At 45.0% G+C, this 14,412-nt stretch overlaps 1 protein-coding gene across 1 annotated transcript in view; it reads right to left on the bottom strand.

Annotated features, from left to right (window-relative positions):
- Window positions 1–12,954, bottom strand: part of cacna2d3.S (calcium channel, voltage-dependent, alpha 2/delta subunit 3 S homeolog) — a 174,428-nt gene extending 161,474 nt beyond the window's left edge. Inside the window, 2 exon segments of the mRNA NM_001085711.1 lie at window positions 12,109–12,190; window positions 12,656–12,954. Of these exon segments, the coding sequence (NP_001079180.1) occupies window positions 12,109–12,190; window positions 12,656–12,774 (201 nt within the window). The 5' untranslated portion in view covers window positions 12,775–12,954.
- Between the last annotated feature and the right edge of the window lie 1,458 nt (window positions 12,955–14,412).

A 14,412-nucleotide genomic window follows, 5' to 3' on the forward strand; every position in this document is an offset into this window, starting at 1 on the left:
CGGCTGAACGCCAAAAAATGGAACGCAGGGGAGCGCAGGTCAGAACGCTCATGTGTAAGAGCCCTAAGCCTCTGTCCTCTCTGCCCACAAGCTTCCTAAGCTCCTCCCAATCCTACAGCCTCCTGTTTTGTTATAATCCTTTTTAAGGAGCTATGGCTCAGTAACTAGAAGGTGTTGTTTGATATAAAAGTGGGAATAGCTGGATGAACTGAACCATAAGTAGAATAATCAGTAGCAGGGACAAGTCACCAGTTCTCTATAAACCTGTACACAAGCTTATTATTATAGCCTAGTAATGGCATCAGTATTCCCCTGTACCAGGCACAATTCAGAGAGTTGTTTAAATCATTAGAATTGAGCAGGGTAATTCCATAAATCTCACTTTTTGACTTTCTCAGGGTTCTGGGAGTTTCAGCGGGGGAACTGGAGGGCTGCAGCTGGATTAGGTGCAATCTGGATCATGGATAGAACATGTCTGCACCGTCGGTCCTCACTATTCACATCCCGGGGGTCAATATCGGCCTCACATTAGTAGCTACTGCCTGAACCTGTTAACTGTTTCCGCACACCTGAACATAATTAGCATGTGAACTGGTTAATGCGGGCGCCACTTGCAGAATATTGATTAGTATTTACTTTGCTTAACATAAGCCGAGCTCCTTGGGGCGCCATCTACTCCCCGATCTCGTCGCGCTGTCAGGGAGATTTGTATGGAAATTGGCAGTTTTAACCTTGAACTGGTTCTGTTTTGCGATACAGGATACAGAAAGCTCCAATGCATGAAATTAGCATGCGCATCTGCTGCTGCACCTACCTCTTTGCTAATCCGCACACACATAACAGAACCTTAAGACACAGAGTTGGGGTATTTCAGAGTTTGGGGTATTTCAGAGTTTGGGGTACATATCCGCCAGCTGCTACTGCCTCTGGACGCCAGAACTTTAGACACTCAGTCTCATATGGATGCAATGGGGACCCGACAGGTGCTATTGTTGCACTAAAACTCTCAGCACCCCCAGCATGTTATAAACACAAGTGGGTATTGGAAGTATAATAACAAGGAAAGGGTTGCAAGCAGGGCAACCTCATAAAAATGGTTCCATTTGTGTGCCCCTCACCATCTTGCCCTATTGACACCCTTTTGTCCTATTGTCTCCATCTTCCCCAACTGTATTGCCATAGTAACCAACCAGAGGTCATCATCTTCCTTTATTGTCTCTATATTGCCCTGCCAGTGGGGTAACTACATGTTACTGGGCCCCACAGCAAACTCTACAAGTATATACTGAAATTGCTCATTAATTAGCCTTGCTGGGGCTTCCTCTACACTACTGGACCCACTGGATTTGCAGGGTCTGATTCTTCTGTAGATATAACCCTGTGTCATACTGGTGTCTCCCTCTTGCCCTGTCTTCATCTTGCACTACTGTCTCCATCTTGCCCTACTGTCTCCCTCTTGCCCTACTGTCTCCCTCTTGCCCTACTGTCTCCCTCTTGCCCTACTGTCTCCCTCTTGTCCTACTGTCTCCCTCTTGTCCTACTGACTCCATCTTGTCCTACTGTCTCCATCTTGTCCTACTGTCTTCATCATGCCCTACTGTCTCCATCTTGCCCTACTGTCTCCCTCTTGCCCTACTGTCTCCAGCTTGCCCTACTGTCTCCAGCTTGCCCTACATCTCCATCTTGCCCTACTGTCTCCATCTTGCCCTACTGTCTCCATCTTGCCCTACTGTCTCCATCTTGCCCTACTGTCTCCATCTTGCCCTACTGTCTCCCTCTTGCCCTACTGTCTCCCTCTTGCCCTACTGTCTCCCTCTTGTCCTACTATCTTCATCTTGTCCTACTGTCTTCATATTGCCCTACTGTCTCCCTCTTGTCCTACTATCTTCATCTTGTCCTACTGTCTTCATCTTGCCCTACTGTCTCCCTCTTGTCCTACTGTCTTCATCTTGCCCTTCTGTCTCCATCTTGCCCTACTGTCTCCATCTTGTCCTACTGTCTCCATCTTGCCCTACTGTCTCCAGCTTGCCCTACTGTCTCCATCTTGTCCTACATCTCCATCTTGCCCTACTGTCTCCCTCTTGCCCTGTCTCCCTCTTGCCCTACCACCCCAGCTTGCCCTACATCTCCATCTTGCACTACTGTTTCCATCTTGTCCTACGGTCTCCATCTTGCCCTACTGTCTCCCTCTTGTCATACTGTCTCCATCTTGCCCCTACTGATACTATCTAGTTTTGAACATACAGTATTACAGTCAATTTTGCTCATAAAATGGGGGCAATTATCAAAATTAACCTGTGAGTGTCAGAATTCATGCAGTGCCTATTTCAGCTTGGATATGCGGTGTACGTTTCCCATAAGTCCCTATATAAAGGGTGTTTTGGGGGGGGTTGATAAACTGATACATCAAATGTGGGGGCAGAGATTTCAGCACATTTCCCATAAATATCTATATAAAGGGTAATGTTGGGAGGAAACACCTAATTTGGGGTGCTGAGTCTGTAGCCACTATATGAAGGGAATTTGGGGATATATAAAACTGCAGGAATGGGTAATGAAGCCAGTTGGCATGCAGCCCTGCTAATTGCAGTTTTTCTAATTATCCTTATCACATGAAATGCTAAAACATCAAACTGTTTCTCAGCAGCCGCTACTTCAACCGGCACATCAGGCCTTCAGTGAGTTCAGGAGTTGGAACCTGCAGAATGTCATCTCTCAGCTTGTACTCACAGTCCAGATGCATCAGTATCACTGTCCTTTAATCTGTCCTTTAATCTGCTATCCAGTTGCCAGTGTCAATGGTCCTAGCGACCAGGCAGAAGATGAAATTCCAAACAAAAACAAAAAAAAGGACCAACTGCAGAGATGCTAAGACAATGTTTGCCTAGTGAAGGTCCCCTTTAATCGCAGTTAGGGAGGATAGTGATAGTTTTTGTGCCTGAGGACTGAGTACTGGCTGCACTTTCCTCTGATCCGTGTCCCTTTCATGTGGATGTTCTGAATTAATGAGAAATGTAGAGGCTGGGGGGGGGCACGCAATTGGTATTTATAGAGAGCGATTCTGCCCGTACCTTCCCCTGTCTGCCCCAGCGCCAATAATGATGTTTAAAGAGCAAATAATAAAATTGCAATTAATGTCAAGAAAAATTAACTATTTTCACTAAATCAATACAAGATGGACTTTTAAATTGTCGGTAAGTGCGTCGGATCCGGCGAGATGGATGGAGCGCGTGAATGGAGCTCCCCGGCTGAATGCTGATTTATCTAAATTACCCGGATAGTAAGGGGCATTTATTAGCGGACACAATTTGCCATGTTTTTTTACCCACAATGCAGCTTTTTTATCTCAGAATTCCAGCATAATAATGAGGTTTCTCCATCGCAATTGAACCCCATCAAACACACAACTATACGTTCATTTTTCTGTCAATCAGGTGGGGTTACGATTCTGCTGGGCCCAAGACCCCCAGTCCAACTGTGATTTTGTGTCCTGTATAAAGGGTCGGACTGGGCCAGCGGGACATCTGCATAAAACCTAGTTGGCCGTTATGGACCCTGCTGGGCTAGAACCGACCCCCCCAGGTCACGGAACTCCCTCCCCCGATGTGCAGGCAGCCCTTGGAGGAGGCTCTGGGGGCCCCTTGGCGAGTGTGGGGCCCCCACACTCACCAGTCCAACTCTGTTGTATATTAGCCTGGTTTTATTCTATTCATTAAAGTGGTAATATAATATAGTGGGTTCTGGGGGGCTGCACAGTTTTTAGAGGCGCCCCATTCCATGCATTTGATTGGCTACAGCCTGGTCTAGTCCTGTAATACAAGATGATTAAATCAAAGGTGACACAGTGGATTATGGATTCGTGTCCTTGACACCAGGCCCATGTCATTCTACGTGAACAAGTTCTGTAAGTTGAGCCCAGTATTTCATTACAGCCCATTCTATACCATAGACACAGCTGCCAATCAGATCTCTCTGGGAAAGGAGCTTGCACTGTGATTGGATAATGCTAGGGACATCTACAAAAATTTATTTGGGGGGCTGTTTTGCGGTTTCAGGCCACTAAAGAGAAGGGGCAGCTCTGTATGGAGTGTGGGGAACAGAATGGAAACACGACAGACGTTTCTTTCTTTATTGCCCGTGACTATAGATTGCACCTCAGCTCATCGGCTACTAGAAGTTGGAGGGGACACAATTCTGTCGCATTGACGGGTACAGTCCAAAAGAGAGAGTAGAGGGGTCACCGGCAATGCAGAAAGGCTGGCGCCAACATTTACTCAGAATTCGACTGCCGGGGGGGTAATAAGATATTTTGGGGTGCACATAGAAGCCCCTACCCTGGGCGTTGCACATAGTGGGAAGTTTAGGAAAAGCTTAGGAAAGCTAGCTCTACATGCCCAGATTTGTTTGGACAACAGAGGAACTGGGAGTTGTAGTGCAACAACAGAAGTGGGTATGGTTTGGATATTACTACCATTGCCCCTAGTTCCAGCCTTGCTTGGCTACCATGGAACCTTCCTACCAGCAGTCGGTGCAGAGGAATCTTCCCGGGGGGGAACCAGTTAAAAGCAGCACATGGATTTCCTATAGCTCAGGTCTGACACAGGCATAAAAGCTTTTCACTAAATATTAATGAGTGTAACCCAATCCTCACTCACAACTTGCACTCGCCTATAGATTTAATGTAAGAAAAGCCGAGACTCTTATTATCACTCCCAGAATTCCCACCCTCCTCAAACGTGACTCCTCTTCTTGATTGGTCTGTCTTTCTGTCTGTCCCTTTCTCTGCACTGCTGCCTCTGACTCCTGATACAACTTCCCAATATCCATTCATTCCTCATTCTCACTGGGTTTATAGTTCTGGTTGTAACTGGTCATTGGTGTCTGTCCCTTTCTCTTTTCTGCACTGCTGCTCTGACTCCTGATACAACTTCCCAATATCCATTCATTCCTCATTCTCACTGGGTTTATAGTTCTGTGTAACTGTCATTGTGTCTGTCCCTTTCTCTTCTCTGCACTGCTGCCTCTGACTCCTGATACAAACTTCCCAATATCCATTCATTTCCTCATTCTCACTGGTTTATAGTTCTGTGTAACTGTTCATTGTGTCTGTCCCTTTCCTCTGCACCTGCTGCCTCTGGACTCCTGATACAACTTCCCAATATCCATTCATTCCTCATTCTCACTGGGTTTATAGTTCTGTGTAACTGTCATGTGTCTGTCCCTTCTCTGCACTGCTGCCTCTGACTCCTGATACAACTTCCCAATATCCATTCATTCCTCATTCTCACTGGGTTTATAGTTCTGTTGTAACTTCATTGTGTCTGTCCCTTCCTTCTCTGCACTGCTGCTTCTGACTCCTGGATACAACTTCCCAATATCCATTCATTCCTCATGTCTCACTGGGTTTATTAGTTCTGTGTAACTGTCATTGTGTCTGTCCCTTCTCTTCTCTGGCACTGCTGCTTCTGACTCCTGATACAACTTCCCAATATCCATTCATTTCCTCATTCTCACTGCGTTTATAGTTCTGTGTAACTGTATTGTGTCTGTCCCTTTCTTTCTCTGCACTGCTGCTTCTGACTCTTAGTTTGTGACTGTCATTGTGTCTGTCTTTCTCTTCTCTGCAACTCTGATCCATATCATTCATTCCTCATTCTCACTGGGTTTATAGTTCTGTGTAACTGTCATTGTGTCTGTCCCTTTCTCTCTGCTGCTTCTGACTCCTGATACAACTTCCCAATATCCATTCATTCTCATTTCACTGGGTTTATAGTTCTGTGTAACTGTCATTGTGTCTGTCCCTTTCTCTGCACTGCTGCTTCTGACTCCTGATACAACTTCCCAATATCCATTCATTCCTCATTCTCACTGGGTTTATAGTTCTGTGTAACTGTCATTGTGTCTGTTCCTTTCTCTGCACTGCTGCTCTGACTCCTGATACAACTTCCAATATCCATTCATTCCTCATTCTCACTGGGTTTATAGTTCTGTGTAACTGTCATTGTGTCTGTCCTTTCTCTGCACTGCTGCTTCTGACTTCCAATATCATTCATTTCTCATTCTCACAAAATAAAACTGTCATTGTGTCTGTCCCTTTCTCTGCATGCTGCTCTGACTCCTGATTCCATACATTCTCACGGGTTTATAGTTCTGTGTAACTGTCATTGTGTCTGTCCCTTTTCTGCACTGCTGCTTCTGACTCCTGATACAACTTCCCAATATCCATTCATTCCTCATTCTCACTGGGTTTATAGTTCTGTGTAACTGTCATTGTGTCCGTCACTGTCTGTCTGTTTTACTTCTCTCCTCCTGCAACTATATCAGTCATCAGCTCTTCAGCAAAGACACCAGTTCCCACAAGGCCTTAAACTTGTCCCAGAATTTCTCAGATTAAACTTGTCAGGCTGTTAAATTCACATTAAGAAACACATTTTTCCTCAGAAAACTCAATGCAGGAGCTTTTATTAATTTCGATGCTGTTTCTACTTGCCCTTTAATTGGAAATACACAATCTGATTGGTTACATTTGGGTCCTAGTCCTGTCCACAGATGCTCATACCCCAATTAAAATGTTAATTGAAACTTAAATGGGCTCATATAATCAAGTTCCAGATACAAAATCAGGCCCCATCTCTGTGTCTCCCCCTTGGGACATGAGTGTGTGACTGGGGGTGCAGCTGCAATTATCGCTGTGTTGGTGCCGGGGAGCAGATAAAAGCTGGTTCTGGAAGAAGCAGATTATGTCATTTTGCCTCTCGCTGGATTGGCAGCCAATTCACTGGGCCCTTCACAAACACGGCGCTGACAATCGGCTGACTAACACATAATTATAACTTGCGCACTGCTCAGAGCGACTACTGAAAAATCCATAGAGCGAGTGCGGCAACGGAATGCACAGTAAATAAGTGCACTTGGCTTTGTTCTACACACAGACTTGCTCTGCTAATGGAAATTACACATTTATACCTTAATCTCATATCCCACAGGATTTCCTACTTCAGTATCTTACATTTATTAGGAATGTTCTGGGCACACAATAAGCTATACCCTCATACTGTACTGTCTAAGGGAATCAATATGGCACCTCCTCCTCCCATATGTATAAATACAAATATACAGAGAAGGAATGTTCTGGGCACACAATAAGCTATACCCTCATATTGTACTGTCTAAGGGAATCAATATGGCACCTCCCTCCTCCCATATGTATAAATACAAATATACAGAGAAGGAATGTTCTGGGCACACAATAAGCTATACCCTCATACTGTACTGTCTAAGGGAATCAATATGGCACCTCCTCCTCCCATATGTATAAATACAAATATACAAAGAAGGAATGTTCTGGGCACACAATAAGCTATACCCTCATACTGTACTGTCTAAGGGAATCAATATGGCACCTCCTCCTCCCATATGTATAAATACAAATATACAGAGAAGGAATGTTCTGGGCACACAATAAGCTATACCCTCATACTGTACTGTCTAAGGGAATCAATATGGCACCTCCCTCCTCCCATATGTATAAATACAAATATACAGAGAAGGAATGTTCTGGGCACACAATAAGCTATACCCTCATACTGTACTGTCTAAGGGAATCAATATGGCACCTCCCTCCTCCCATATGTATAAATACAAATATACAGAGAAGGAATGTTCTGGGCACACAATAAGCTATACCCTCATACTGTACTGTCTAAGGGAATCAATATGGCACCTCCCTCCTCCCATATGTATAAATACAAATATACAGAGAAGGAATGTTCTGGGCACACAATAAGATGTTTGGTTTGTTTATATTACATTAAGTTTTTTTATAAAGAAGATTGTCTATTGCTCGGTTTTATAGTTGTGTGTTATGTAATAAGAATTTGTTACTTTGTTATAGTATTTTCTTAATTCCTACCCATATGTGTATGCAGAGCCGGGCCAACCCGGGCAACACCCTATGTAACCTGACGGGCCACGGCACCGCCTCAATACGCGCTCAACTGCACATGTGCGAAACTTCGCTCCAGTGCACATGTGCAGAAGCGCAAAAGATACCAGCGGCAGTCGGGGAGAGACGGGACCGGACATGGGGTAGGTGACAGAGCAGGTACTTGCCTTGCGCCCCCCAGTTTTGCGCCCTAGGCACGTGCCTACTCTGCCTACCCCTAGTTACGGCCCTGTGTATATGTAAGTGGGAAGGCTGAAAGAATCACACCTGACGTTGTATACATGTATGTATGTATGTATGTATGTATGTATGTATGTATGTATGTATGTATGTATATATGTATATATGTATGTATGTATGTATGTATGTATATTTTTATTTGTATAGCGCCCCTTGAGGGCAAAGCACTGTACAGCTAAACAATAAATTAGTAGTAACAAACCAGGGGTCACTGCATTAATAAGTAATAAGTGCATTATTAGAAATACAATTGACATAAATATAAATGGGAGGGTAACATACAGACACAATTCAGAGGGGTATTAAGGTGCTGTGAGTTACAGTTTGTTACACTGATATATAAGTGCCAGTTCAGCTGTTATCCAGGTGCTCCCAGAGGGAGTCTTTGAGTTTTGTTATAAAAACACTGAAAGAGGATTCTCTCCTGAGAGATTCAGGAATGACATTCCAAATATAAGGAGTCACAAGAGAGAAGGGTTTGATACGGGAAACAGCAGTAGTAGTGGGGGTACAACCAAGCGGTTGCTCTGAGAGGAGCGGAGGTTTCGGGCAGGAACATATAGAGAGACAAGAGATGAGATGTAGTGAGGTGCAGAGGAATGAAGGGAAGGTTATGAGGAGGAGATTATAAGTTATTCTTTGTTTTATAGGAAGCCATGATAAGGACTTCAGCAGCGGAGGGGCCTGTACCTTTTGGATGAGAGGAGGAGAATTCTGGCAGCAGTGTTTAATACAGACTGTAGAGGGGAGAGATGGCAGTTAGGGAGGCCAGTTAGTAGAAGGTTACAGTAATATAGTCGGGATAAGATGAGAGCATGCATGAGTGTCTTGGATGTATCAGGTGAAAGGAAGGGACAGATTTTGGCAATATTGTGTAAGAAAAAGTGACAGGTTTTGACAGTGGTGTTAATATGATCAGAGAAGAAGAGAGAGGGGAGTCAAAGATTCCCCCCGGACAGCGAGCTGAGTTGACAGGATTAATGAGCCATCAATAGAGATAGTAAATAGGGGAGTAGGACCAGGCTTAGGTGGAAGATGATAAGTTCAGTGTTGGGTTGAGTTTAAGGTGACGCTGGTTCATCCAATTTGAGATAACCAGGAGGCAGTTAGAGATCTGAGCCTCTGTTTCAGATGTTAATGAAGGGGTGGATAAATATATTTGGGTACATCAGCATACAGATGATAATTAAAGCCAAATGATTAGATGAGATCTCCCAAAGAGTAGGGCTACGGTAATGTGGACCCTTAATTTGGACCCTAGCAACCAGATTCTTGATCCTGCAAACTGGAAAGCTGCTGTATAAAAAGTTAAATAACTTAAAAACCACAAATAATAAAAAATGAAAACCAGTCTTAGAATATCCCTCTCTGCATCCTACTAATAGTTGATTTAAAGGTGAACAACCCTTTTAACATACCTGGAAGCAAACTGAGTTTTGCTACACTGTTTCAGGAGTCAGACCCAGAAATCAGAAAGGAACGTAGTTGTGAAGAATTTCAATTTTATTTTCAGAAACCTCTTTTTGGTTGTAGTTCACCTTTAAGTTAACTTTTACTTATAGAATGGCCAAAAACAAACTTTTTCAATTGGTTTTCAATTTTTATTTTATTTCGTTTTTGAATTATTTGCCTTCTTCTTCTGACTCCTTCCAGCTTTTAAAGGAGAAGTTCCCCTTTTTTTCCTAACTGCAGCTAAATGATTGCCTCTGTAGGGCTCATTTAGTATTTGAAGTTCTTTTTGGCAAGTGATTGTGCCATCCATTGACAGCGGGGAGGGGGGGGCACCTGATTTTTTCCAGCATAATTATCATAATCATAATATGAGCGGAACACCTATTTATAGGACAATGGTATAGACACACCTGGGCACTTACTTCCCACCCGGCAACCATGAAAGGGTTACCACCAGGTAAATGATACTCTCCGAGTACAATTTCACCATTACAGAAAACACAAGAAAGGGGGTGCCCCTATGGCAGCTCCGTTAGCATAATCCGCAGCTCCCATTACTGTGCCACTCAGCAGATCAGAGAGAACTCACAGACCCAGCGCCATTTCCATTACCGAAGCTTCTCATTACCTTCTGTCATTTCCCACTCACGTGAGACTCTCAGCTCAGAGCCATCTGCAGGCAAATTCATCTGCTTAATAAGGTCCGACCGCACAGCAAAAATACCACATTTTGTCTTTAGTATATACGGGGGAAGACAAATCATAATAAATATACAAAGAATTTGTATCAGGACAAAGTACTTTTAAGTGCTATGTGGTGAGGAGAAATAGTGGGAAGGAGGTCCCTGCCCCGTAGAGCTTACAGTCTAAGTGACATGAAGGACAAGCTCCTTTTTTCACTAAATCTAAACCTGCTCAGGGTTTTAATTGTTTACATCAAAGCAAAAACACTTAAGGTTACTGCCCCGCAGCTCAGGACCTATGGTGCTCCCCCAAATGTGCACCAGCTGCTGACGGCACTTCCATTTCGCTCCAATAGGAGGTGCTAGCAATGCTGATACACCAATCAAACCAAATATTAGAAAACCTTCTGCAATTAAAGGGACCACCTCCCCTTCGCTCTCCACCTCTCTCTCGCCTTTACCCTTTCGGCCAGTATAATGTATACAAGCCTATACTGACTGCACAATCAGGCCACCTATGCAGCATGAATATCCTGGTATAGGGCCTGTAGGTGACTATTTATATTCAAACTCCAGGTGCCAGATAGGCATAATACCCACATAGTCCTTAATACCCAGCAGGGCACAGACAGTCCTTTATGCACAATAGAATATGGGTAAAGTCATTGCTGAATAAATGAAAATACCAATTCTCCCAATTTTCCCACCACACTATATATTTATTTTCACTCCCTTTTTAAGGTTAATTAGAAATGTATTTGAAAACATCGTCTGTCATACAGCTGGGTCTGACTCTTGAAACAGAAGTCAGAACCAACAGTGAGTGCAGGGAATAGGATTACATTTGCAAATAAAACACCATTAAAAAAAAATCATTGCATATTAGTAACTGGATAGCTTTCATTCATTGGTCCAATTTGTATTTTGGGGTTCACCACCTATTAAAACATCTCCAGCTATGACTGGCGCCAGAAGACGAGGGGGCAAAAAACATTATGCCTCAAAGGATTATTAACTAAATTATAAATGGCCTAAAAGTGTCATTAATTCATAAAGTTCCTGTTCAGAGCAGGGTTGATTCCGACTTCAGAACAGAGCCAGGAGATGCCCCATATCGATAGGGAGCTTATAATCAGTGTTTAACAACCTCATTAAGAGCGGCAATAATTTGGAGTGCGCGACTCCCAAGTAGAAACGCGACTTTCCCCCCTCCCTTGGTTTGTTCTGTACAGCTGTGCAACAAGATAACCGGAATTCATTTCCCCTTATCAGGAATGATGTGCAGCACCCGGGCGCTGGTTGGGGGGGGGACTAATGCATTCGCGCGTCTGCAGTCGCCCGCCTCCTCTGCGGTGAACTACTCGCTCCAGAATGATAACAATTAAACCAAAAATTTGCCTTGGAAGAAACAAGCAATCCCTAAATTAGTTGGCAACCCCTCTTTTTTATGGCTTTTAGGGGGATTATCTGCCACTCAATCCCCCCACAGATCTGCAGTTGCAGCTTGCAGGCAGGTTGAAGGAAATTGAGAAAGGGTAATAGGAACATGGAACAGCCTTCAGGCAGAGTTGGTGGGGCTATTACAGTAAAAGCATCTAATGGGCACCCTATTTTGTGCCATCGGATTGCCATGGAGGGACACAGGACTGTCACCAGACCCCTTGGTCAGTCTGTTGATTCCTCATGCCTTATAATTAAACCTAATGAGTTCTTTTTAGCTAGAAGCCAGAGACGGAGAGCGGGGAGACCCCTGGTGGTGCAGGGTATTATCAGTAAGTCAGCACTTACCTTCTGCAGGAGCTGAGAACCTGAGTACTTTGCTGCTATCGATTTGATCTCGCCGCCAAATGCTGAGGCCCAGAGCTTTACCCTACAAGAGACAAGACACAGAGAAACATAAGGCGACAGTTTGGCTCTGGAGCGAAACAGCTGAGATTTGTATTTTTGTAACAACACAGCAAATCCGCAGTGGCAGCAGCAGCCTCCAACCCACCAGATAAGGCCCTGATTTAACATCTGCTGCAACGGCGACAAACCATCGTCAGCCCTGATTGCTAGTTCTGCACCGCTCCCTGGCGTTCCCTACAATTGCCCCTTTTTTTTTATTATAAATGAACTGGAGGCAAACGGGTAACTGCGGCAGCCACGACCCCGCCAAAAAAAAAAAAAAAAAGCGATGGCAGGGTCGGAGATGCTAGAGCGCAAGGTGTATTGCATGAGTGCATTTCACAGGATGCGAATAAAGGGGGGAATGGAAAAAAAAAAACATCTGCGGCAAACTTGCTGCACCACGGGGCAAGTGAAATCCACGCAGCGCTGTTTGCCTGTCACTTACATTGATAAGGGGATATGCTGCTCCGATCCAGCTGCCCCATTAAGCAAGACATTCAGGGCAACAGAGAAGGAAAAGAAAGGAATCCAGAAAGAACAGAGAATAGTTCCAATTTGGGGCATTTTGCCGGTTGTTCCCAGTCCCTGGAATGAAATAAAAAGCGGCAGTTGCTCGGCACAGTGCTCGGTCCCCTCTCCCCAGGCAGCCGGAGACTTGGAGAGATCAGAGTTGCTCGTTTATCATTGGGATAACTGCTGATAGAGTATCAGGAGAGAACTCGGAATGGGAATTTGCAAACTATTGTGTCCTTGGTAACGGGAAGGGGTGCTGGTGCTGATGTTAGTGTTGCAGTTGGATGTGGCAGTTGGAGGACTCTGCAGTGAGTGCTGCTCCCGTCTGTGACCTACTGGAAGCCCAAAGTGCCCTTAGCTGGAAGGAAGCAGACTCTATTGATTCCGAATGTGCAGCTGCCTTCGCTCAATTACTGCTCACTTTCCCAAATGGAACGAGCTGCCGAGAGGACTCCTTTATGTTCCCTTTCACCTCCAGCCCTTAGAGCCCCCTCTCTGGCCATGTGGAGCCGCTTCACTGAAGCAAAGGGCACATTCATGGGAAAGTGCTGACTATCCACAAAGCAGAGATTTAAAAAAAAAAAAAAACTTAAGGGAGATGAAGGGAGAGAAGGTGGGGGGATAAAAGTCAAGAGGGGCAATTACAAAAGGGGACGAGTAAAAAAATACGAAGCGGGTGCAGAGAGGGCTGCCCGCTGAATACTTGTCGGTGGTGTCAGGATAACAATGACTCAGGGGGGAGCTGAGGAGGGTGGGGGGCGAGGATGACACAAGGGACAGTGAACACCCACCGTTAAGTTGTTTTCTCCCCCCCTTCCCAGTTCATTGGAAGCTACACTGCAGAACAGCCCTCGCCGAGGAGGAGGAAGCGGCACCCAGGCAGGGAGGCAGCCGGCAGTTGGGGAAAGTGCAGTGGAGAATGGAGCCCTCGCTCGTCTCTCATGGTGGGATTGTCACTTGTATCACAGTCGACTCATTAAACCATGTCACCGGCAGCCCCCCATCTCCTGCTCCAGTCACAGGATCCCTTCCCCTCGGCCTCGGCTTTCCCTGCACTCAGGCTGGTGGGGGGGGGATTAAAAGGCTTTCTGTAGGGAAGGAAATGCAGTATGGCTGACTCAATGCTGGATAAGTGACTCCAGCGCATGAATAAATGATTAATTTGGGAAGCAGAGGAATCCCTGGGCTAAAGTCAGCCACCGGCCAATCAATTCTCTCCTTTATTTGATTGTTGGCTACTTTTTGCTGTTTGTTGACGAGGCTCAGTCCCCTGCCCAAGTCCGTCTCTGTCTGCCGGCAGCCGACCATCTGCAACTAATGCTGTTTGTGCACCGGAGAAGTCTCTCGGGTCCTGTAACCATTACGGCTCCCTGTGTGTGTTTCTCAACCGTGCCAGACAGCATGCTGGGAGATGTAGTGCAGCTTCCTATATCTGATTTAGAGCGTAAGCCTGACCCCCACTTTCAGTTCAAATGCAATGGAGACCATAAGGAAGGGAGAGTCGTTTAAACAAAAGGGGGTCAATACCTAATACTGGTAGCCCAAAGCAAAATTAGGCTGTGGCACTTTACTGATGGGGTAGAAGGGAACTGAAACAGCACAATCACCAGCAGGTGTGGCACAATCACAATTAAAAGAAGGGAACAACATTGATCATTATAGTTTATGTTCCATCTTCATTAGGCTGTA

The sequence above is a fragment of the Xenopus laevis genome, chromosome 4S (assembly GCF_017654675.1).
Source record: "Xenopus laevis strain J_2021 chromosome 4S, Xenopus_laevis_v10.1, whole genome shotgun sequence".
NCBI lineage: Eukaryota > Metazoa > Chordata > Amphibia > Anura > Pipidae > Xenopus > Xenopus laevis.